The following is a 24,818-nucleotide window of genomic DNA, read 5'->3' on the forward strand; positions in this document are numbered from 1 at the left end:
CCAAAATAAAATGTTATAATTTAAATAAATTTAATTTTTTTATATCACAGAAAGAAAATTTAGCAATTGTCTTGCAAAGATTAGAAGACATTCCAGTATTTTACCTCTATGATTTTTGATGAGTTTAAATGGGGAACTTGTAAAGATAGAATTGTGTTTTCCTTATCTTGTGGGAAAGCTGAACTGTTTTTCCATTCTTTCAGAAATTCTGCAACATTTCATTGTTCGTTTGGTTGCAAGTATGGTTCAGGTTCACATGCCTATTTCATTCCTATCCAGAGCTGCTCTTTTATGGTTAAATTTAGATATACATACAACACGGTAACAAGCTCTTGCAGCCCTGAGCCCCTGCTGTCCAATTACACCCAATTGACCTACAACCCCCATACATTTTGAAGGGTGGGAATGAAGCAGAGTACGCATGCAGATTTGGGGAGAACCTACAAACTCCTTATAGACAGTGCTAAATTTAAACCTGGGTCGCTGGCGCTGTAACCACGACACTAATCATGCCATGATGCTTTCAAAGAACATAATTTAACTTAATTTTGTTCAACACTTTTCTTTCCATGCCTATATGGATAAATGTCTCAGATCGTACAGACTGACCCCAACCCATAAAGATTCGGCTTTCAGGATTGATCATTCCGTGGTGATCTCAACAGGGCCAACAATAACCAGCAATAAGACCAGAACAGTTGATTCCCAAGTCCACGGGCCAAGAAAGAAAAAAATAGTGCTTGGTGACCTCTTTAAAATGGGTTTGAGTAAACATAATATGAAGATTGAATTGGCTTCATCTGCATGTCCCCATGGTCAATTAGCCCACCAGCACTTGCTTGTGTGTAAACAGTAAACCATTAATGCATCTTCTCCAGCAGTTATTCTCAATGGGGGCCCTACCGCCAGAATACGGCTGAGATTGTCTGATCTCGGAAGCTAAGCAGGCTCAATCAAGCCTGGTCAATACTTGGAGGGGAATACCAAGTGTTGTAGGTTTCTGTGAGGGGCACTGGACAATGTGGCGACTCTCTGTCTGCCTTACAGTAGACAAAAGTTAAAGAATTTCATGTATGTTGCATTCTAAATGTAGTATTGTTATGGGCCCAGAGGACCCCAAAACCCAGCAGCAATAGAAATTCACCGACAAATGGTTACTTAAACAAAATTTACTTTTAATTTTCTTTAAACATAAAAACAGGATCAAACTTTGACTTATTACTATTAACTTAACTTAACAACCCCCTTCTAATTCTAAGCACACGTGTATGTAATGTGTATAAGTTCAGAAAAGTTCTTTGATTCACAGTCCAATCTCACTTCTCACTCCTCCAAGTTCACCGGTATCAGGCTATTCTCATACTGTGCACAGAATTTAACATTTATGAATTTTCTCCAAGCTTTGGCGCTTAAAGGTAATTGGTTACCACTCAGGAAGGTTCTTGTTGGTTTCAGAGAGAGATTTGTTGCTCGTTAGACACACACAAACTGATGCCCTCTGATCAGCCACTTCAGTGACTTACCAAAAAAAACTTGCCCCATCAAGGTTTCCTAAATGATAACCTCTTCTTCTGCAGGTCACCGCAGAGTTCCTTTTGATTCCCTTATTTCAGGTGAAACACTCTAACCAGCCATTTCCTCTTGTATGGACCACAAGGGTTTTCAACAGGCTGAACTCAGAACTCACAACCCGTCTTCAAAATGGGGTTTCAACAAGCTGCCAGCTTGCCATGATTGCAGAAAACCAGTTCTCTCTCTCTGCTCTTAGAGAAAACCTGCTTGGTCTCCCCCCCCTCCCCCATCTCTCCTCTTCCAAAACCACTGTGGCACCAGGTCCAATCTTCTGAGTCCGCTCATCTGTTGCTTTCAAAACAATAATTTATTTACACCTGCTTTTGAAATTCTTTAGCAAAGTAGAGTCGTTGTTTTATTGTCTTTGTAAAGGCTCTTGGTGGCTGCATGACTCACTTTCACCAAAGCTCTTGCATTTTAAATAAGATCTATTTTGTGTTTGTGATACACTACCCCCACAATCTATCTCCTTCATAAACATATCTATATACAATATAAAATATAATCCGTCACAGTATTACTTGACAATAATGGAACCTTTACCTCTCCCTTTATGCCCCCACAGCACATTTAAGTTTTATTTGTTTTCATCTCACGTAACATCAATTTTCTTTCAGTTTCTTATGTAGTCGGTAGGAGAGAAGTAGCGTAAAAAACCAAAACTTGACTGCTTCACAAGGAAGGGGGCCAATAAACTTTGAACAGAATCCTCGGTGGCCCATAGCCGGGAAAAAAAGGTTGAGAATGATTGATCTAGATTCAGTTGGCAAATATTACATTATCTTCAGAGGAGATGTTGGAAGAAAGAAAATGGATGTTATTTGCCGATGCAACCTTTTGACTTGAAATGTGATGACTGCAAATTGTAAAATGTCTCATGTGTACTGGTGCTGGATGTGGTTGTGGTTAATCTCATTTCCTGCCCCTCCCCACCCCTCAACCCAGATCAATAAGAAGAAAGATGACATCATAGTATTTATTTTTGAACTTGTCATCTTGGCCATGTGGCTGGGGTAGGATATATGGACAGGATTGGTGGGGGTGAAGTCTGAAAATACAAGAACCTGAGAAGATGGAAGAACTTGGTGGGCAGCTCAAAAGCAACATGGAAAAGAGAGCAGGGATCTGTCAGATTACAGTTGGGGTGGGGGTGGGGAGTTGTGTCTGGGCAACATGTCTCTCTTTATATCTCATTGGATCTTGTACAAATAGATGACAAGTGAAATCAGGAAATAAGTTACAGCCTATGTGCAACTTTATTTTATAAAGCATTGTAACAGGCCCTTCCAGTCCATGAGCCTGCGCCAACCAAATTCCCCAATTAACCTACAGCTCCAAACGGTGGGAGGAAACTGGAGCATTCGGAGTAAACCCATGCAGACATGGGGAGAACGTGCAAACTCCTTACATTCAGCCCCAGATTCGAATTTGGGTCGCTGGCACTGTAATCGCGTTGTGTTAACCGCTACGCTAACTGTACTGCCCTTGTAGACACCTTCCTGATCATTGTCTCATGATTAAAGTAGATTCTAATTTTGAAAAAAAAGCATTTGTTTTATTTGTATTCAATGTTTTGCTGCAATGTTGCTGTGTGTGGCCAAAAAACTTTCTGTAGATCCCCCCATGCGAGCCTGGGGGGATTGCGCACTCATGATGTATAACAGTGAGCTTACAAACATGCCCACAATAATTTTGATTCAGATGTTGGATTCCCAGTCGTAGTCATTTCACAGTGACCTCTCTAAAATGTGTTTAGGTAACTATAATGTGCTGGGGTCTAATAACAGAAGAGGGGATCAAAGCAGTGTCATCCTGTGAGACCCAGCTAAGCATTGAGGATGTTCATATTGATAATAATTCAAAGATTTTAAAACAAAACCCACTTCTGTGGAGGAATACTTAGAAATAGTCTATTTCAAGCCATCCATCATTAAGACATTCCATTAACTTATTGGACACATGCTCTCTTTACATGTTCCAGAAAATGATTAAACAAAATTATTGTGTAACAAAAATAATGTTTCAAGATCATAAAATATGCCAAGCATTTAATTTCCCCATTCAAAACCCATTGATTGAAGGCAGAATATAGATTACATTACCTATTAAATTACATTACATAATAAAACAGAACTGTAATATTACACAAAATTGCCTTTAGTCTGCCATAAGGCAGTCCAAGATTTGACACTTACCATTAGCATTGCCCAGCACCCCTACAGTCAGAGAAAAAGAGGCAAAGGGAATGCCCCCAGGGTCACCAAGTGACCGTGGATTCACCTCCAGCATTTCCACAGACTCTGCAGCCCCACAAGACTCCAGTTTAGTTCACACCATCGACAACCTGAGTCCAGATCCAAACCTCTGACATCCTCTCGAATCCCAGTTCCATTATCTGGTTCTCATGAGGCAGTCTCATAAAAGAAAAAGACAAAATTCTCCTGCTTCTCTTGTGTATCTCTTGAAGCTGGTTACATGGAAGAGTTGTTGGTTACCTCTCCATAGAGCTAGTTATAATGATTAACTGGCGGTTGGTCACATAGTAATCACACTTCAGCCCACGCAGGAATGTGTGCACCGCACAAAATTGGTCAATGCTTCAACTGAATCTTCTGTTTATAATTACTTCATATTAGGTTAAGAGATTATTTTGTATTCATGAAGGTGATGCAGTGCAAAGGAACTACTTTCCCATGGTCGAGTATCAAGTATGCTTTGGAGCCAGAGTTCAAAGTTCAGATTTACTGTCAGAGTACATACACGACTTCATATATAACCCTGAGTTTTTTTTCTGCAGAATTACTACTTCGTGCAAAAAAAAGTGCAAAGACTAGGCAGCCATTCGCAACTGTTTTTTGACTATGTCTCCCTTAGGACTCTCTACAAAATTTATGAGCCCCATTCCTGTGAAGCAGTCAGTTTTAGTTGATTCCTTCCATACATCTCTCCTATTGACCACATTAAAAAAAAACATTTTATTATTTCAGTCCCTGACTCCCCTTAAATGTGTTATGGCCCCCATTGAGGATGGTTGGTGTTGAAGTGGAAATGACTGTGACAGTGACCCTTTACAAAGATTGGGTGGAGAAGCAATGATTTTGATTCTGGTTTTTAGCTAAGACAACTCAATGCTATTCCTGGATAACTAAACAATTAAAAAAATATGTCCAGCAAGATGTTTTCAGAAGACATATTTGCTTGCATGTTACATAGATCCAAAAGATCAATAAATTTTATTCATTAAAATTGTTAATGTCCTTGAATATGGATTATGGATAACTTGCATTTGTTTATCACAGCATGAGGAAGTTACCAACTGAAAGGCCTGCACCTGAAGAGCTCATGGTAAGTCACACTTAAGTGAAATGAGTTGAGATATAGATAATACTCTCATGCTTTACTGAAATAACTGTCAGTTATTTCTATTCATATTTGATAACTCATGAAATAATCTAACTCCATAGATTCCTATTTGAAATGCATTTTCTGATCGTAATTTTTAAAAAAATTCAAGTTGAGACGTTCAGCGTGGAAACAGGCCTTTCCGGCCCACAAGCCTATGCCACCCAAATCTGTGTTTGAGCAAGAAACGAAATGTAAGAAACACTCTTCAGAGAGGATATTCCCACTGGATTAGAACTCCAGATGTTACCTCAGAGTAAGGCTATGGGTAACGTGTCAGTGACTAAAATTTAAAAATGCACATTTGCACATGTAGCTCTTCTAAGGCAAAGCTGAAGATACCTACAAATCTCACGGGTTACTCTCCATTCTTGCATAAGAAAAGATTATGTTATGGAGTAATTCTAGTTGGCACAGAGAGTACCTGACTTTGCTGAGTTGCACTAATTTCACTTTGCAGGCACTGGTCATTTCCATATTCCTGTCAGTGCCCATTACCAATCTTGACCCGCGTATGTACCGTCTCACACTGAGCATTTCTTTATGGCCCTTTGTCAGATGTAGCAACTATTTTCCTTTATAATCGCTTGGAGGATGTCAGAATGTTGTTGTTGTCTATGACTCATTCAAACAAATCTGTTCTAAAGTTGAGTTGAGTTTTCCAGAGTTTGTTAACATTATTATCAGTTGCTATACATTGTTACAAGCCATTAAACATTGTTAAACAGTGCTAAAGCTTTGTTAGCTTTACAAAATGTCAATACAAAATGTCAGACATTCTAATCCCTTACCATTTCATAGAACAAATAAACTAAACTAACGTGTAATCTCTCTAACAAGCCATAAGACCTTGGTTCAAAGATGTTGCTAGGAGATACTCAAAGAATATGTAAACATCTTGAAACAAACAAACAGAATTTGCTTGCATGAAATACATTTTTACCCTTAGAGTCAAATATGCTCCTTGTTCTTTATGATTCCTATACCAAGAATTACCCGATGGTTCTTCCCCAACAACATAACCGCACACTCTTCTGTCTTCCCTCCCCACCTCCAAAAAAAATGTAAGTTCCATTTATCGTGGCTGCCACACCACATGCCTGAACGGGGAAGTGACAAACTCCCTTTTGAGCCACTCTCAGAAAAAAGGGACCGATATGCAGCTGTGTAATTTTGCAATGGAAAGTTCCCCACCTGAGGGCCAACACCCGAAATTGGTCTTGCTGCCTAGAGGAGTGTGCATAGGGTATGTAGGAACTTTTAGATAACTGTGTCCCAGGGTCTGCTATCTGACCAGGTACAAGGGTAAGGCTGTGTTGAAAGGTATGGGGAGAGGAGGTGCAAGCACCCAGCAAGACTTGAGAAGATTGTAAAAGCTTAATGACACTGGAAGAGGCTGCTGAACCCATCACATTCTGTTTGTACATCAAAGAGGATGAGAATGGGAAGATCTGATATCTAGGGAGCGAGGTTATTGAAAATACCGGCATCTTTTAAGCACATCTCACCAGAATCTGTTCTAATAATAGTTCTAAGAAGTTATAAATGCACTTGCTCCTCCCATTAAACTCAGGCTACCTCTAGTTATGGACATTTTCATGGAAGAGGGAGAGATAGGTGTTAATTAATGCTGTTTCGGACCACCCAGCCCCTTCAATGCGACAACTCTTCTGCTCACACTTTCCATTAATCACTGGAGACCTTGAAGCCCGCTTCCCTCAGTGTTTCCCAATTCAACTTCAGTTCCCATGCAACTGCGAGCACCTGCTCCAACCAAAAGATACCCACTGTTAAATGTTCCAGCCTAGGTTGAAGCCATTTTTAACCAATAGTAGTCCCCCTCTTTATCCCACCCCAGTCTACCCATTGAAATGTTCAAGCAAGGAGCAAACAGTTAGCAACCAAAGTTAGCAGGAAGCATGAAATTAACTAAGAAATGGGAGCAGGAGTCAACCATCTGGACCATTGAGCCTGCTCCGCCATTCAATAAAATCATGTCTGATCTGGCCGTGGATTCAGGTCCACGTTCCCCACGACCCTATTTCCCTACTATGCAAAAATATATCCATCTATGTCTTAAAAATATTTGATGAAAAGTTCAAATTTATTGTCAGAATACATACTGGACATCACATACAACCCTGAGATTCTTTTCCTGTGGGCCAGGCAGAAGGAAGCAACCTCCAGTGCTTCCTTGGGCAGAGAATTCCACAGACTCACTCCTCTCTGGGAGAAGCAGTTCCAACTCCTTATGACTGCTAGATGGTCAATAGGGCTGGTGAATCCCACGTCTACTTGAGGCTTTCTGTAGTTTGAAACAAATTGTTACTGGTTGTGACATTTTTTCTGGATTAAATATTTGTGCTGAAACACACAACACAGACAGGTTCACGCAGAGATAAATATTCAGCTTATTTAAAGGAACGGTACTCTTCACATCAGACATTTTACCTAGGCACGACTTGCCTTTTACAGCAAATAATTATTACAGTTTTGCTGTTGGCAGTTTGGCCCGAAATTTTTAATTAATTTTCCACAAGCTAATGAAGGGTTTATTTCATCTCAACATCATGACAGATGCCTTGAAGGAAGATTAAGAATTTCCTGTTAGTGACCATTACATCCAACAAGCCTGTCCATTTTTGACAGGTTATTTCCACTTTTCATTTCAAAGGGGAGCAGGGTGCCCGGATGCAGGATGCAGAGCAATGCAGAGTGGAAGGAAGAACAGAAGAGTTGTTCTGTTCTTGGTTAAAAAACATAATCCATTTTCCCATCCTTCTCCCCATAACCTGTGATGCCCTGGCTACTCAAGAACCTAACAATCTCTGCCTTAAATACACCCAATGATTTTGCCTTCAGTGGCAACAAATTCCACATATTTACCACCCTCTGGCTGAAGAAATTCCTCTGTATCTCTGTTCTAAGCGGACACCCTTCAATCCTGAAGTTGTGCCCTCTTGTCCTTGACTCTCCCACCCTGGTTTCTACAGCTACTTTGTCCATGCCTTTGAACATTCAAAATGTTTCAATGAGATTACACTGTCTTTCTAACTGCGGTTAGGTGCTGACTGATTTGGCGTGATCGATAAATTTCTCAGTCTTCTTCCATTGCTCCTTCCTTCAGAAATTTGACTGGCTGTGTCTTTATTCCATCTGAAATACTTTGCATAATGCATCTTTAAAAATTTGTGGTCTTAATGTGATTACATGTATAAATGCTACTTGTTGATTTTTTTGTTCTATCATTTTGGATTTTTTTTATATGGGGTCTATCATTTCTGAAAACTAAAATTTTAATGACACAGTTAGAATTTTCTGAACACTGATCAAAAATTCCACTGCAGGGAAAAACAAGGCAAACTGTTTATAATCATAAAATTAGACCCATCAATGGAGCGTATTCAGTTGTTTAAAAAGTATGGCCACTTTCAATTAAATAGTTGGTCAAGTGAATAAAATGCATTTTAAAAAAAGAAACACCAAAAACTGCCTTCAAAAGAATGTAAGAAATGAACTGCCCTTTCTCTGTGACAATAGCTTCAGTTTCTTTTCTGCACTTAATTTTATACAAACATATATGTATTCCACAGGCAACTAAAGTTGCACTGTTCAGCCATGCCACGCATTGGTGTGGCAAAAATGTAAAATATGCCCTGTGCTAAATGAGTAAAGTATAAAGGTTACATATGAAAAGATACACACACACACACACACACACACACACAATCACACACAACCCCACACACACACACACACACAATCACACACAACCCCACACACACACACACACACACACAATCACACACAACCCCACACACACACACACACACACACACACACACACACACACACACACACACACACACACACACACACACACACACAGAGTCTCTCTCTCAGTGGAGGCAATTTTCAGTAGCCAATTAACTATCAACCCGCACAACTCCAGGATGTAGAAGCAAACCGGAACATCCCACATGGTCATAGGGAGAACACACTTCTCCAAACAGCAGCTGAGGTCAGGATTGAACCTAGGTCTTTGGCACTGAGAAGCAGTGACTCCACTAGCTGTGCCATTGTACCATCTTTTAAACCCAGCGTGTAAAATCTAAATAATACACAGTATTTAATAAAGCACAGCATCATTCTTTTAAGATCCCAAGGGGCTTCTGCTGTCTAAAGGAAAAAGTTTACAAAGCAAAATACTTCACATTTTTAAAGCTGTTCCTTTTGAAGATAGATTCAAGAGTAGCTGGTGAAGGATTGGAGTCTGGGGGGCTTTCAGTGAGCTGTTGTCAGCTTTGAAGCGGCATTCACTGATTGTAAATGACATCTAGCAAGGGGGAGGAATGAAGCCAGAGAATAATTCCCAATAGGTCATTTATTCAGTACTGTTTGTTGATTTGACAATGAACAAGCTGTTAAGAATATCTGTGGCATCCAACAGAACTAGTAAATAATAATTATACCGTGCCTCTCCTCACTTTATCTCCTGTTGTTATTTTGTTATACTCATTTATACTGTTTCTTCACTGGGGCAGCTGAAGCTCCTGTTGTATTAAGCACTTTTGTTTGAAAGTCATTCTTTGTAATCAAGCGGCAGGCATCCATTATAATTCAAATGCAACCTAGTTCTGACCATCTTAAGTGGCAACATTCTGTGAGCTGGTTAATTACAGGTCTGCAGGAAACCCCCCTTTTTCAGCAGAAAGCAGTCTTCCAAATGGGAGATGGAACATAAATATAAATCAGAGCTTATAAGTGCAATGTAATTTCATTTACTTGGTAGGGTGAGGAATCTTGGAAGCATTTTTTGCCCCTGAAGCAGATGAAATCAAATCCAAAATACACCATTTATTGTCATACAATTCAAGCTTGACTGTGTGCATGTTTCCTCTTCTATTGTAGTTTTGAATTAATCCACTGTTTCGAATTGGATTCTTGGCTTAAGTTTATTAGTGAAATACCAAGGAGTAGTGATGAGGTTGTTTTACAAGCAGACCAGTTGACATCTCATATATGGTACAAGTACAGGTACAGTCTAGAGATCCAGCGTTACAGAGTGGTCAGTTGGTATGGAACAAAGGAAATATAATTTTACTGTGGTGTGATTCATTCAGGAGTCTGAGAACAGGGGGAAAGAAACAGTCCTTGAATCTGGTCTACTTGTGAATCTCCTTCATGACAGGAGGAGGAGGGAAGAGAGTGTGGCCAGGATGGGATCAGTCTTTTAATATGCTTGTTGCTTTTCTAAAGAGGCAAGAATTATAAATGGAGTTGATGGAGGGGAGGGGTTTTTGCAAGATGGTCTTAACCATGTTCACAACTCTGCAGTTTCTTGTGGTCTTGTGGAGAAGTTATAAATATTTGAAATTGTGGAAGCTATTTAAGACATCAACCCTAAGGTGGAAGGAATGACTTTTCTTGAAAAAAAACATTGTGGCGGTAACTTATGTATCCATACTAACGGTGGAACAGGGAGTTCAACTGATGAGAGTTGTTTTGGGGTTTAGACAAATTTGCTTATTTTTGGGCTGCTCTCTCATGCACCAAATATTTGTCCCATTGAGGATTTGTCAGAATTTCAGAGAGTATTGATTGTGAGCCAGTATCACAAATGGAATAGATTAGCTAGAGAGGTGGGTTCTCTCTTCTAGGAATTGGTGAAGTTTGGAGTTGAGACTCTTAGATAATTTCCCTTGTTTGCCAACCTACAGACGAGCAAATATATTGAATTTAGTTGACCATTTTTGAGGAAGGGGCAAACTTTCTTGTTCATTAGTCTAGTGCTTTAAACACATTTCAAAACAGCATCTGCTGAAGATTGGATTTTTAGGATCATGTGTTAACCATTGAAATTTGCCCTTTTTCACATGGGATTGAATGATGGATATGTGCAGGAAACACTTCTCCCAATATTTCAGTAATAGGCTCACTGACCCAAAAAGGCAAGAAGGTTTCAAATGGCTTGCTTTGAATTACCCTGCCGTCAACTTGGCTAGCTGTAAGAATACTACGTTTGTGCCTTTCAATGCATTGGGGTGGGTGAAAGGGCTCCTACTTCTGATTGGAGTCTCGTTATCTCTGCTGCTTAATGTACTCGTGTGCACTTCAAATGTTATTCCCTCTCCAATTAAAGATTCATCCCGCACTTGTTATTTGGGCTGTGATGGGGGTCACTTGGGAAAGAATTGATCTAGAATTAGCAAAAGTCAATATTCTCAAGAGATATAATTTTTAAAGATATGTATATATTATATGCAAAAAGAACATTGCAGCACAATACAGTCCCTTCAGCCCACAATGTTGTGCTAACCTATATAAACCTACTCCACAACCTATATAAACCTACTCCTCTCAGCCTTGCATCCATAACCCTCTATTCTTCTTACGACCATGTGCCTATCCGGGTGTTTTTAATGTCCCTATTATACCAGGCTCTTGCACCACCCCTCACAATGCATTGCAGGCACCGCCAAATAAAATATCTCTACAAAACTTTCCTCCACTCACCTTAAACTGATGACCTCTGGTATTTGCTATTGTCGCCCCAGGAGAAGGGCGCCGGCTGTCCATCCTACCTATGACTCTCATAATATACTTCTATAAAGTCACCTCTCATCCTTTGTTGTTCCTGTATTTATGGGGTACTTGTTTTTACTTTATGCCTTCAGCAAGGTGGTGATGTCACCGTAAAACTACACTCATAATGTTGCTGCTGCTTTCCTCACACACAACAGAAATTCAAGGGAACCATTTGAAATTTCCTCCGAGTGATCTTGAACAGTAATTTGTTGCTCTCGGAAATGAACAGGGAAGCATTAACTTTTCAATATTGAGGTGGGATTTCAACCAAATATTGAACATCGACCACATTTTCTGAATAATTACAATTAAAAAAAAAAGGAAGATTTAATGAGCAGCGTTTTAACAAAAATTTTAATCTCCCACGACGTCCCCAGTCTTTCCACGAGTCAAGATGGTTACTTGGTTTAGATATAGTTCCAAGAATGCTGATTAGCTCAGAAATGGGGAATCTAATCAGCGGAGAAGGTGAGAACGGTGGTGCGATGAAAGCTGTTTAGGAGAGAGGTGATGGGCAGATGGGAACAGGTGGAACTGAGGGCGGGTGAAAAAAAGCAGGGAAAGAATCCTCTAGGTGACTGTGGGTGCATTTCCTACAGTCTCTTGCGCGTCTTCAAGACTTTGTTTGCTATTGACAATAAATTCAGATTTCCTGTAGTTAGATGACTGTTTTGGTCACCTAACTGCAGGAAAGATGTCAATAATGTTGAAAGAGTGCAGAGATTTACTTGGATGTTGCCGGGACTTGAGGAACAAAGTTACAGAGAAAGGTTGAGCAGGTTTGGACTTTATTCCCTGGAGTGTTGAAGAATGAGGGGAGATTTGATAGAGGTGGACAAAATCATGTTGGGTACAGACAGAGTAAATGCGAGTCGACTTTTACTACTAAAGTTAGTTGAGATACAAACCAGAGGACATGGTGAAAATGAAGAAATTGGGGAGGGGAAGAGATGGGAGTCTGGAACCAGCTGCCAGCTGAAATGATGAATGTGGGCTCACTTTTAACATTTAAGAAAAATTTGGTCAGGTGCATGGATGGCTGATGAATGGAAGGATATGGACTGGGTGCAGGTCAGTGCAATGAGACAGAATAATAGTCCGGTACAGACCAGAAGAGCCACAGGGCCTGTTTTCTATGCTATAATGTTCTATGGTTTGATTCTTCTCCTCCCATGTACATCACCCCATGAGGTACCTTTGGCTATTCACTAGCCTTCAGCACGTTCTTTGAATTGGCCCCATCAACACTGGTACCATTCAATTTTGAATTCCTCCCTATTAAAGATCTTCATCAGCTAAGCTGTAGGTTTCTTGGTGACTTGCATATAAATTTTCGTTGTAAACTCAGTGCATCAGCCACTCTGGGGTATTTTTATTGTATTTTCTAGAAGCTATCAGAAAGTGGCTGCCATTTAATGAATCTGTGCACAAAACAGAATTAGGTCGCAAGGAAAGCCTATTTGGATCAATGTGTCGGCTAATACTTTATCAGAGACATTTGATTATCTCACACTGATTCAATTCCTATTCTGGTGGCTGCAGTTGTGCCGCAACAGAATACTCACTGCATTCATATTAAAAGCATAGTCCATCCTATCTGTATGTAAATACAAGAATCCACAGCTGGAAATGTTATGTGGCTTAGCTTAATTTGTTTATCCTAAATAAATAGCCCCAAAATAAAATATGCTCTTTAATAAATTTTGAATTTGTTTTATGAGCACCGGCACATTTAATTTACACAGTACATCATTCAAAATGTTCTATTCATTATGAGCTGAAGAATTAGTATGATTTACATGCAAATTATTAAACTTTCTCTTACCGCATCCCATCTCTGACACCAGCAATGCCAGAGCCTCACTGATTTTTTCCTTTCTCGTTCTTTCTTTCCCCAAGTCTCAAACAGTTCCCATTCCTCTTGAGTTTTATGTTACAATCCAGTAGGGAAATCTCACACCGAGCCTTTGCAGCTCAAGTAATTATTCTTCACAAGTGAACCCTGGCACATTCATGTTTGGTCTGCCCCATGGCCTAGCAAGCACAGTGGTTGCAGCTTAGAAGGAGGCCATATGGCCATCAAATGTATACTGCTCTGTACAAGATTAGTCCCACTCCCACACCATCTCCCCGTGGCCTGGAAAATTCTTTCCTTTCAGATATGTATACATCTCCAATTAAACCTGCTTCCATCAGCATCTCTGGGAGTGCATCCCAGCCCCTCTCTATTTACTTTGCCATATAAAGAGTTTTCTTATGTTTTGCTTCTTTTGTCAGTCCCTTTCATTTTGTGTCCCCTAATTTTTAACCCTTCCACCTTGGAGAACAATTTTTTTATCTGTTTTCTGTGCCCCTCATGATTCTAAAATATTGGATAGCCTTTTAAACTCCACTGCTTGAAGGACAGCTGCTAGTGTTCTGCAGTCTATTCTCATAAAGTCTGCATTCAAACATAAAAATAGCACAACCCAGAAATTGGCTCTTCGGCCCATGTGTCTGTGCTGAACATGATATTCAGGTTAAGCTAAAGCTCTATTGCTTGCACATGATCCATTTCCCTCTAGTCCTTGCACGTGTCTTACTAGAAATCACTGCTATAACACAATAAAATCCCCATTATCCGGCACCCACAGGGATCGTGGATGCCACCTATGGGAATTTTTCATTTGAGTGAGGCACATTGTTATAAGGCCTAACTAATACACCTGCATTAAGAATAATTGGTTTAAAAGGACAAAGACAGTGCAAAATGTAAAGAAATGTAAAAAAAAAATCAGTATTGTCGTATTCTATTATGTAAAGTTCACTTTAATCAGGTAATTCCCGTAACTTACAAAATTTAAATTCGAATGCCAGTCGCTGGCGTGTTAACAGTGTGGCACTAACTGCTACACTAACTGTGTCACCGTCAAAATTAACCCGCCCTCCTCCAAGTTAACAGATGAACCCTAATACGAGGCAGGGACAGGGAGAGTTGGCCGAGTGGCGAGCGGCATCGGCCGGTTCTTCATCCTGGGTGCCGCCATTTTATTCTAACACAACTTTATTGAAACTTTATTCAAACAGCTGCTGAGGCCGGGACACAACTAGACTAGGGCACTCCGCTGGCTGAATGTTTGCTCCCATCTTCACTTAGGGAGTGTGTATTGCTTCAGAGAACATTTACTTCTACAATTTTAAATTTTATTTATTTTTCTTTATTTTTAAAATGTTTTTATTTAATTACTTCCTCAGGGTTTTTTTTTGCTGGTTGTTTGGGTTTCTAGTTGATTGAACTCTGGATATTGGGGATTCTACTGCATCTGCTTCCACCACTACTCTTGGCATTTGGTTCCAGGCACTACCACTCTGTGTATATTAAAAAAAACTCCTTTAAAATTTCTCCCCTCCTAATAATTTTGAACTGGGAAAAATATTCTGACTGTCTACTCTATCAATGCCTTATCTGACGATCACAATTTTATGACTTCAATCAAGATATTCCTCAGTTTCTGATGCTCCAGTGAGAAAAGTAATGTTCTTGAGAACATTTCAGTGAATGTCACTTGCATTCACTATAAAGTTGCTATATACATCTTTCCAAAAGTATGGTGCTCAGAACCCTAACAAGACTCAACCGAGCATATTATGTTCACTATTGAAGGGTTCTTTTTGTTGCACTAACTGTAATTGTGAATATTTATTTATCTTTCCTTTTATATTTATCAATTTATTTTCTGTCTCGGCATATTGTGGTAATTTTATTTACACTATTACAGCAAGTAAAACTTTTGGTGCATCTATCCATTACACTCATTATATTTTTGTATGTGGCACTAAACTCTCCTCGTACTCTATGCGAAGTGCAAGTTCACCTACAACGCCTGTATGGCTTTGGAAGGTGGGAGGAAACTGGAGCACCCGGAAGAAACACACGCAGACACAGGGAAAACATGCAACCTCCTTACAGACAGTGCTGGATTCAAACTGGGGTCATTGGTGCTGTAACAGCGTTCATTAGCTGCTACACACCGTCCCACCCTAAATTCCTCTGTTCCGAAATTCCTAAATTTAGGGAAAATTCCCATTGTTAAAGTCCTCTATTCCCGGCAACTTCTTAGTCAATTGCTTCAACATTCTTTCTAGTGCGGCCACATCCTTCCTATTCTGAGGTGTCAGAACTGCACACAATACTCCAAGTGGGGTAACCAATATTTTGCAAAAGCTTGCAATATAACATCCCTAAATCCTTGAAAGCAGGCATGCTTCACCATGCTACCTCCCAATGTCACCATATTCAGGGAGCTATGGACTTAATCCAGCTTTCTTGACCATTTTCTGGATAAAATCTAATCTAGATTTGACTTCCCAAAATGCTTGTGTTTGTTGGGACTACATTCCATCTGCCAATCGTCCATCAGTTTACTATCTGTTTTATATCCTCACGCATAGGAATATTATTTTGGTTGTTTAGGATCAGACACCCCAAGCCTAAAGATTCATGTCTGGACAGTACCTTCTGCTCAACCAACTTCAACTTATTTGCATCAACCTGGTTCTCGTTCTTCTTGCTGCCTTGCTTGCATATGTTATGTTCTCTTCTTTTTTTTCGAGGCTATCTTCCTCTTTTGTTTTGGTAATTCTGGAGGTTGCATTTTAAATTCCTTTCTCCCTCACTGGACTATGAACAATTTTCACCTTGAATGACATTCCATTGTTCAAGTGAATTTGATAACAGGCAGTGAAATGGGTCTTTGTCCCATATTTACTTGGAATTATCCATGTCACTTTTCATTGTTATTCTTTAAGCATTTTGTTATTTTGATGCTAGTTTCTTCGATGTTCTCCCCCTAATACTTGGAACCATAGGGCTATAAAGCACTGAAAAAGGCCCTTCTGTACAACTCGCCCACACTAATTAAGTTGCCTACCTCAGCTGGTTCCATTTTACTTTGTTAAGCTCATATGCCTCCAATCTGTTTCTACCCATGTTCTAATCCAAATATCTTTTAATCATTGTAAATGTACCCACCTATACTATTTCCTCTAGAAACACCTACTCACCACACTCAGTTCGACCTCAGCTCCCCTGTAAATCTTTCCCTCCCCCCTCCAACCTTAAATCTATGCTCCTTAGTTTTGGACTCCCTGCCCTGTCCATTCATCTTATCAATGTCCTTCATGATTTTGTATATCTCCGTCAGGTCTCCCCTCAGTCTTGTTCAAACCAGGGGAAAATAGCATAGACCATTTTCTCAAGCCCTTCAATCCTGGTAAAAAAAAACTCTGTGAAGACCTTGAACCAAATCCTTCATGTTAGTTGGTAGCCTATTCTCCATAGTGCAAAGGTAGTTTCAGTGTTTTCTTCTAGGAATCAGAATGGAAATGTTTTGCACTTGTATTATCTTTTTTATCCTATTGAGTGCTTTATGTAGATCTCTTCATTGTTACCAGCTAACTCAGTAGAGACCAGGAATCATACTCCAACATTTCTGGATCTGTGAGGTTCCATATCACATCAGGTCGAAAATACCTCTAATTGTAAAACACTTGATTTTTTAATAATGTTCCTGTCTGCCCTGCCACTGTGATTACATACCCACAGATCTGTGGGTATGTGCAAAGCATTTTGAAACCAGCCTTAGAAGTGGCAGTTTATTTTCACAACTTTGTGTCTGTAAGCAGTTTTACCATTACAATTAAAAGAAAGTCCGTCATCGTTAAATTTAAACAATCACAAGCTCAGTTAATTCACTAATGTTTAAATAGTTGAGGAAGTGCAAGATTAAAGGATGTTAGACTTTGAAGCATATTGAGTGACAGAATAGAGGACTTAATTAATCTTGGCTCAAAAGATGCATGAAACGATTCCTCAATATTTTCCTTATAAGTGCAGTTTTAATTTAAGGTCAACACCATGTTCAAGAAATATATGTTCCATTTGTCACAGTTATATGTATGATGAATGATTAATTTACCATATCTAACCAGCTGTTGCCCAATTTAATGGAACCTCATGCTCCCTCCATTGGAATGGCAGGAGGGGATAAAAGACTTGTGTGTAAAATTCTGTAAAAGATGGGATCATTCATTATAGCATTAAGGGGGAATTTGATGGTTTTCTAAGTCTTGATAGACGAAGAAGGAACTTTGTGAAAAAGTTATTAATAATTTAATGAAAATGGAGTTATTAAGCGGTGAATTGTTGGGACCTTCCATCCACTTCCTAAAAGGATGGTGGGTGAAATATTCAGTATTAGCTTGAAGGGGAATCAATTACATTGTCATTGGTCCAGGGAAAGAGGATTCATTGGTAGGTGTTTCCTATGAGATGTTACCCACCTCCAACATGCCTCAACCCCAGTCTCAGAAGAGCATTGTGTATTTCATTAGTTTGGCCTTTTCCATTTCTGACATGGTCAAGCCCGATGTCAGTGGGTTTACCAGATTACTTGTGAGATCTTGATTGAATCAACCCAAAACAGAAAAGGTTTAAATTTTATCGAATTGATCAACATTTTTTAAACATATAAGATTAGATGTTTCAGTTGGTTACTTTATTATTTACATGCAAAGAGAATATACTGCAAAAAAAAAATGGAACAATGGGAAGAGGGGAAATGTGGAAGAGTGCCCTGTGCTTAAATTTTCTGGGATGCATTCATTAAGTGTGCAGAGTTGAAATGGCTGCATCTAATTACCTCAACGTCCAAATATGCAAACTTACATCTTGAATGTTGTCAGTTTTTAACATTGTTGATTGCAAATGGGGTCGTTAATCATTTTCAGGTTATTGAGTGCAATCATACTGATTTCAATTTGGGAGAAAAGAAGTGATCCTTTGTCACAAGAAATCTCCCTTTGGCTTGTGTTTTAACAGTTCTCTCCGCTATCTCGATATGATCTTGCATCATGCATCAGAAATGACTCAATCCCTAGTGTTTAGCTTTAATCTTACTAAGAGTAAGATGGAAATCGATTTGGCAACATAAATTACACAAATATATTGAAATATTTATTTGAAAAAAATTGTAGATTGTGCTTTTTTCTAAAATGAATTCTCTGCTCTCCACCGGCCACATTTTTAAAATTTATCTCCTCAATGACTAATTGTGATCTCCTCTGTTCCCGCTACACCGAATGACACTGCCCATAAAATCATCCACATGTTCTTTTGAATCTCCCTCTTTGGGGGCAATTAATTTCCAAAGCTAGTCACAAAATAGTAGCATGAGCAAAAAGTGACGGGCACTCTAAAAGTTTCAATTTGATTTCACTAATGAAACAGAGCCGTGTCCACAGCCGCACCAGCCGTGATCTTATTGAATGATAAGATTCATTCTGTAAGGGGGGGCTGGCTCAGATGGCCGACTCCTGCCCCTGATGATACGAATGTGGCCACTTTATGCTTTTATTGAGAAAGAAACAAGTGTCTTTTCTAACCTTTGGATGGTTAAGGAAACTGGCCTATTTACTGCTTTTTAAAGGTATGGCCCATTTGTAGCTGGGCTAGTCTGGACAGGAAAAGGATTTGTTGGCCAAGGGTCACGGGTTTGGGGCCAAAAGGATTCAGCAAGAATAGATTTACTTACCCTGAGGGCAGGATGGATAACAATGGCGGTGCTAGTGTCACACTTTGCACTGAAATCAAGGACAGGTCCAGAACATAAACAGTATATAAAGTCCAATTCACGACAAGGAATTATCGGAATGGCTACAGGGCAGCTGTAAAAAGCATCAATTAAGAGGTCATTGCTATAGTTTGCTTGAGTAAACAGCTTTGACGTGCAATAAAGTGAATGTGCCTGGTGACTGCATGGTTACATAACACTGTACTTAATGGGTCACATAATGTCTTCCTTAACACACCTATAACTGCAACGCTATTGCAATTTTGCATCACATGCTATCTTAATATTATCTGCTTTCAGTACCTGATTTGAGGAATCACTTGAAAGAAAGAGGAGAGAGACAGATAAGAAAGACAGTTTATTCTGCCGCATGGTGGGGGATGAGAAGCCGAAACTAAACATTTAGGACCAGAAAGAGGGAGATTCAAAAGAACATGTGGATGATTTTTATGGGCAGTGTCATTCGGTGTAGCGGGAACAGAGGAGATCACAATTAGTCATTGAGGAGATAAATTTTAAAAATGTGGCCAGTGGAGAGCAGCAAGTGGCCCAGTGTAGGAGTGGGACTTAGAGACTTTGGCTTACGAGGCTTCGGCGAGCAGACGCTGAGGATGAGCTTAATTCCAATAAGGTAAGATCTTGGAATTTAATTAGGAAGAGCTAATGAAGTCAGCAGCGAGGGCAGTTGAAATGCTCTGATTGCAGGATTTGGGAAATCTGGGACAGCGCAATTGTTCCTGATGTCTACACTTGCAAGAGGTGCATCCAGCTGCAGTTCCTGGGAGACCATGTTAAGGAACTAGAGCTGGAGCTGGATGAACTCAGGAACATTCGAAGGCAGAGGTAGTGACAGAGAGGATCTTCTGGGGGACAATCACCCCTAATGAGACAGGTAACTGGGTGACTGTTAGGAGAGGGAAGGGAAGAGATAGACAGTGCAGAACACCACTGTGGCCATTACCCTGTTTTGGATACTGTTGGGGGGGAACAATCTACCAGGGACCAATCGTGGTGGTCACATCTCTGGCACAGAGGCTGGCCCCTCAGCTCAGAAGGGAAGGGGGGGAGAATAGAACTATGGTAATTGGGGACTCATTGGTTAGGAGAGCAGATAGGAGGTTTTGTGAATGAGATTGAGGCTCCCGGATGGTATGTTGTCTCCCAGGTGCCAAGGTCAGGGATGTCTCTGATCGAGTTCATAGCATTCTGGAGGGGGAGGGGGAGCATCAAGATGTTGTGGTCCACGTGACATAGATAGGAGTGGGGATGAGGTCTTGAATTTAGGGAGTTAGAAGTTAAAAAGCAGGACCTCAAGGGTGGTAATCTCAGGATTGCTGCCTGAGCCACTTGCCAGAGAGAGTAGGAACAGGAAGTTGTGGCAGAGTGATCAGGACCAGGGTTTGAATCCTGGATCTGCATGGGTTTTCTCCAGGGGTTCCGGTTTCCTCCCAACGTTCAAAACATACTGGAGGTGTAGGTTAATTGTGTGTAATTAGACAACATGGACGTGAGCCGAAATCGCCAATTACTGTACTGTATGTCTAAATGTATGTATGTATCTATGTATGAATGGGTGGATGAAGAGTTGGTGCAGGGGTTCAGATTACTGGATCATTGGGATCTCTTCTGGGGAAGGTCTAACCTGTACAGGCTGCACCTAAACTGGAAGGGGATCCATATCCTGGCGGACAGATTTGCTCAAACTTTTGGGGATGGTTTAAACTAGTTTGGCAGGAGGGTGGGAATCAGAATGTGAGGGCAGAGAATAGGGTAGAAGGACCAAAGCAAGATGCTATGTGGTCTGAGTTGGTGAGAAAGGAAAGGCAGGGAACAAAACATAAATGTAGCCAGTTGGAGGGGTTGAAGTGTGTCTATTTCAATGCTAGGTTTATTAAGAATAAAGGGGATGAACAGAGCATGGAACATGGAACTACAGTGTGATGGCTGTTACTGAAACTTGGCTGGAGGAAGGGCAGGATTGGCTGATCCAGGTAACGGGGTTTAGATGTTTTAAAAGATAGTAAATTGGGGGGGGAGGGGAGGGAAGAGTAGCATTACTGGTCAGGGACAGTATCACAGTTATCGAAATGGAGGTTGCTGCAGAGGGAGTGTCCACTGAGTCAGTGTGGATGGAAGTCAGAAATAGGAAGGGAGCTATCACTGTGCTGTCTGTTGACCCACAAATAGCCCTCAGGACAGCAAGGAGCTGAAAAACAGGCAGATTTTGGAATGGTGCAGGAAATACAGGCACCTTATGACTGCAAGAGGAATGAAAGGGGGTGAGTTTGTCAAGTGTGTTCAGAAAGGATTCCTGATAGAGTATGTGGACCGGCTGACAAGAGGAGAGGCCATAGTGGATCTAATTCTGGGTAATGAACCTGGTCAGGTGGCAGAGCATTTTGGTGAGAGTGACGACATCTCACTCAGCTTCAACATAGCTATGGAAAAGAATAAAAACAGACAAAATGGGAAAACACTTTACTGGAGAAAGGCTAATTATGCAGGGATGAGGCAGGAACTAGTGAGAGTAAATTATAAACAGATGTTCAAGGAGGAAAGCACAGATGTAATGAGGAGGAAGTTTAGGGACCACTTATGCTGGGCTTGCGATAGATTAATCCCATTGGGACAAGGAAAAGATGGTAGGAAAAGGGAACCGTGGCTGATGAACAGGTGAGGCAATTAGTCAAGAGGAAGAAGGAAGCTACATTTGATATAGGAAGCAAGAAACAGGAAGGGCTTGTGAGAAATATATGGTAGCCAGGAAGGAGTTTAAGAAAGGACGGGAGAGCTTGAAGGGAGCATGAGATGGCTCATCCAGAAAGTCATGAGGCAGGGGATCAGTGGTACCTTGGCTGTGTGGATAAAAAATGGGCTTGCAGGAAGAAAGCAGAGAGTAGTAGTGAAAGGAAAATATTCTGCCTGGAGGTCTTACACTAGTGAACTGCCACAAGGATCTGTTCTGGGACCCCTGCTCTTTGTGATGTTTATAAATGTCTTGAATGAAGAGGAGGAAGGATGGGTCAGTAAGTTTTCAGATGACACGAAGGTGGGAAGAGCTGTGGATGGAGCTGAAGGGTGTTGAAGGTTACAAGAGGATATAGACAGGTTGCAGAGTTGGCCGGAAAAGTGGCACTTGGAGTTCAATCCAAATAAGTGTGAGGTGATGCATTTTAGAAGGCTGAGTTCAGGGTTAATAGTCGGTTACTTAAGAGTGTGGATGAACAGAGGAACCTTGGGGTTCAAATCCATAAGGTCGCTGCACAGGTTGATAGGATAGTTAAGAAGGCCTATGGGATGCAGTGCTTTATTAATAGGGGGATTGAGTTCAGGAGTAGAGAGGTCATGTGGCAACTTGAAGAGTTGGTGTCTCTGGCAAGACTACGCTATGAGTATTGTGTTCAGTTCTGGTCACCTCATTATAGGAGGGATGTGGAGAAGATGCAAAGGAGATTTACCAGGATGTAAACAAGTCTTACGAGGCAAGGTTAGTAGAACTGGGACTTTTCTCTTTGGAGTATAGAAGGATGATAGAGGTCTACAAGGTTATGAGAGGCGTAAATAGGGTGAACTGCCAGCATCTGTTTCCCAGTGCAGGAACAAGCACCAGAGGACGTGTACAAAGTGAAAGGAGAGAAGTTTAAGGGAGACATCAGCGGTAAGTTTTTTACACAGAGAGTTGTTGGTCCTTGGAATGCCTCACCAGGGATAGTGGTGGTGGTGGCATTTAAGAGACTCTTAGACACATTGATGAAAGAAAAATAGAGGTAGGGTAGGTTTCGTACTTTTTTTAAGGAATATATGGGTTTGTACTGAGCTGTAGTGTTCCATGTTGTATGTTCTAAAACACATAAATTAAAGGACAGAGGGACAATACCATGTGGATTTCCCTTTCAAAGCTGTAAGGTTTGCAATTATTGTTCTTTGATTTCCTTTAAAGACAAAGGATTCCAATCCGGGCATTAGCAAGTGCAAAAAGAGGAATTGATGTCTGCCTACTTACAGATATTGTGTTCATCCTGGTCATGAAGTTAGAATGCTAAATTTGGGCAATAGAATCAATTGCTTGTCAATGGAATGTAATTATAAAAGTTTGATTAAATAGACTTGCTGAAGGAATAAACCTCAATTTTTCATTAAATGTTAGCAGATATTATCATTTTCCAGACATTTCTATATCAGTTTAGTAAAAACTCAGCGAGCATTATTCAAAGGTTGTGCCAGCAAAATCCCCTTCAGTTCATTTTCATGTCCTAGGCTGTACATTTTCAATAGTTGCTCTTGGTCCTGCATTGTGTAGAGGCAGTAATGCAGTCAGAACTCTTTATTTGGTCCTGTGTCTTTTGCACTGCTTTTTTTTCCCCCTTTTGTGCAATTTAAACTTAACCCTAATCTTTACCATAACTGTAATCTCAGTCTCATTCTATGGCTCCAATAATTGACATTAGTTTTTGCCTTGAGGCTTAAACAAAAATTCTGGACTTTGTCTTTTTTTAAAGGACAGGATCCCTTGTGTTTAACCTACAGGGCTGTTTTTCAAGATCGCTATAAATCAAAGCTCCCAAACATTCTGTTTATTCTCAATCCCTGTCAGATGAAACATGGGTTGTTTCTTGAAAATGTAATTGCTAAGGTTAGATTGTTATTTCATGTTATAAACTTGTGGATTAAAGTGGCAGGAGATTATACATCTTAAAATGATTATCTGGCACATGCATAAGTAAGTATGGGTGATCACATAATAGATCTTGGTAATCTGAGGTTTTTTTTCTGCATGTACAAAATAATAATAACTACTATTTTAAAAACTAAAAATTACCACAGGGAAAGCTTAAAGATTGCATGCTTAAGTGTTATCGAAAATTCATATCTGCTATTCTATCAGAAATGTCTGGCGGCTGTAGCTTAATTGGAGTATTTGGGTTGCATGAGCTCATGGGCCGGGAGGGCCTGTTACTGTGCTGTATGTCTAATTTTTAAAAGAAATTAAATTTAATAACTTGCTGGGGACATTCAGATGAACATTTGTACAGAACTATTTTGTTCAGGGGTCCTAGCTCAAATGTAGCCATCTGTTTTCCAACAGCTTTCTCCCCCTTTACCTCTTGAAAGTAATTCTTAGGTATCCATTCATCGATCAACCTGATCACCACTGCACGCTGGCAGGAAAACTGAGAAATCACAGCTGTCCTAACCACAATTTGTCTCTTGGCAGAGATGAGCCACATAAACCCAGTCTGATGCTTATGTTTGCTTCCTTTCTTCTTTTTAATTTTTTAAATTTAGACATACAGCCCATAACAGACCATTTCGTCCCACGAGCCGGTGCCGCCCAATTTACACCCAATTAATTGCACCCCCGGTACATTTTGAATGGTGGGAGGAAACTGGAGCCCCCAGGGATAACCCACACAGACACGGGGAGAACGTACAAACTCCTCACAAACAGCACAGGATTCGAAGCCCGGTTCCAATTGCTAGCGCAGTAAAGGCATTGCGCTAATTGCCCTAGTAACCTTTTATAATTTTGTAACCTTACGAATCTAAAACTCATGAGGGTTTGCTGCTATCATTGCCCCAACGTTGACTGAAATTGTTACAGTGTATTGCATCAGTTGTAGCCAGTGGTGGTGCAGTGGGAAAGGC

At 40.3% G+C, this 24,818-nt stretch overlaps 1 protein-coding gene across 14 annotated transcripts in view; it reads left to right on the forward strand.

Annotated features, from left to right (window-relative positions):
• Positions 1 to 24,818, forward strand: part of map2k5 (mitogen-activated protein kinase kinase 5) — a 241,798-nt gene that overhangs the window by 199,144 nt on the left and 17,836 nt on the right. For all 14 annotated transcript variants that reach the window (XM_069910483.1, XM_069910481.1, XM_069910485.1 and 11 more), the window contains one exon: positions 4,872 to 4,917. In XM_069910483.1, coding sequence (XP_069766584.1) covers positions 4,872 to 4,917 — 46 coding nt within the window. The remainder of the gene's footprint in view (positions 1 to 4,871; positions 4,918 to 24,818) is intronic.

Source organism: Narcine bancroftii, chromosome 14 (assembly GCF_036971445.1).
Source record: "Narcine bancroftii isolate sNarBan1 chromosome 14, sNarBan1.hap1, whole genome shotgun sequence".
NCBI classification, from domain to species: domain Eukaryota; kingdom Metazoa; phylum Chordata; class Chondrichthyes; order Torpediniformes; family Narcinidae; genus Narcine; species Narcine bancroftii.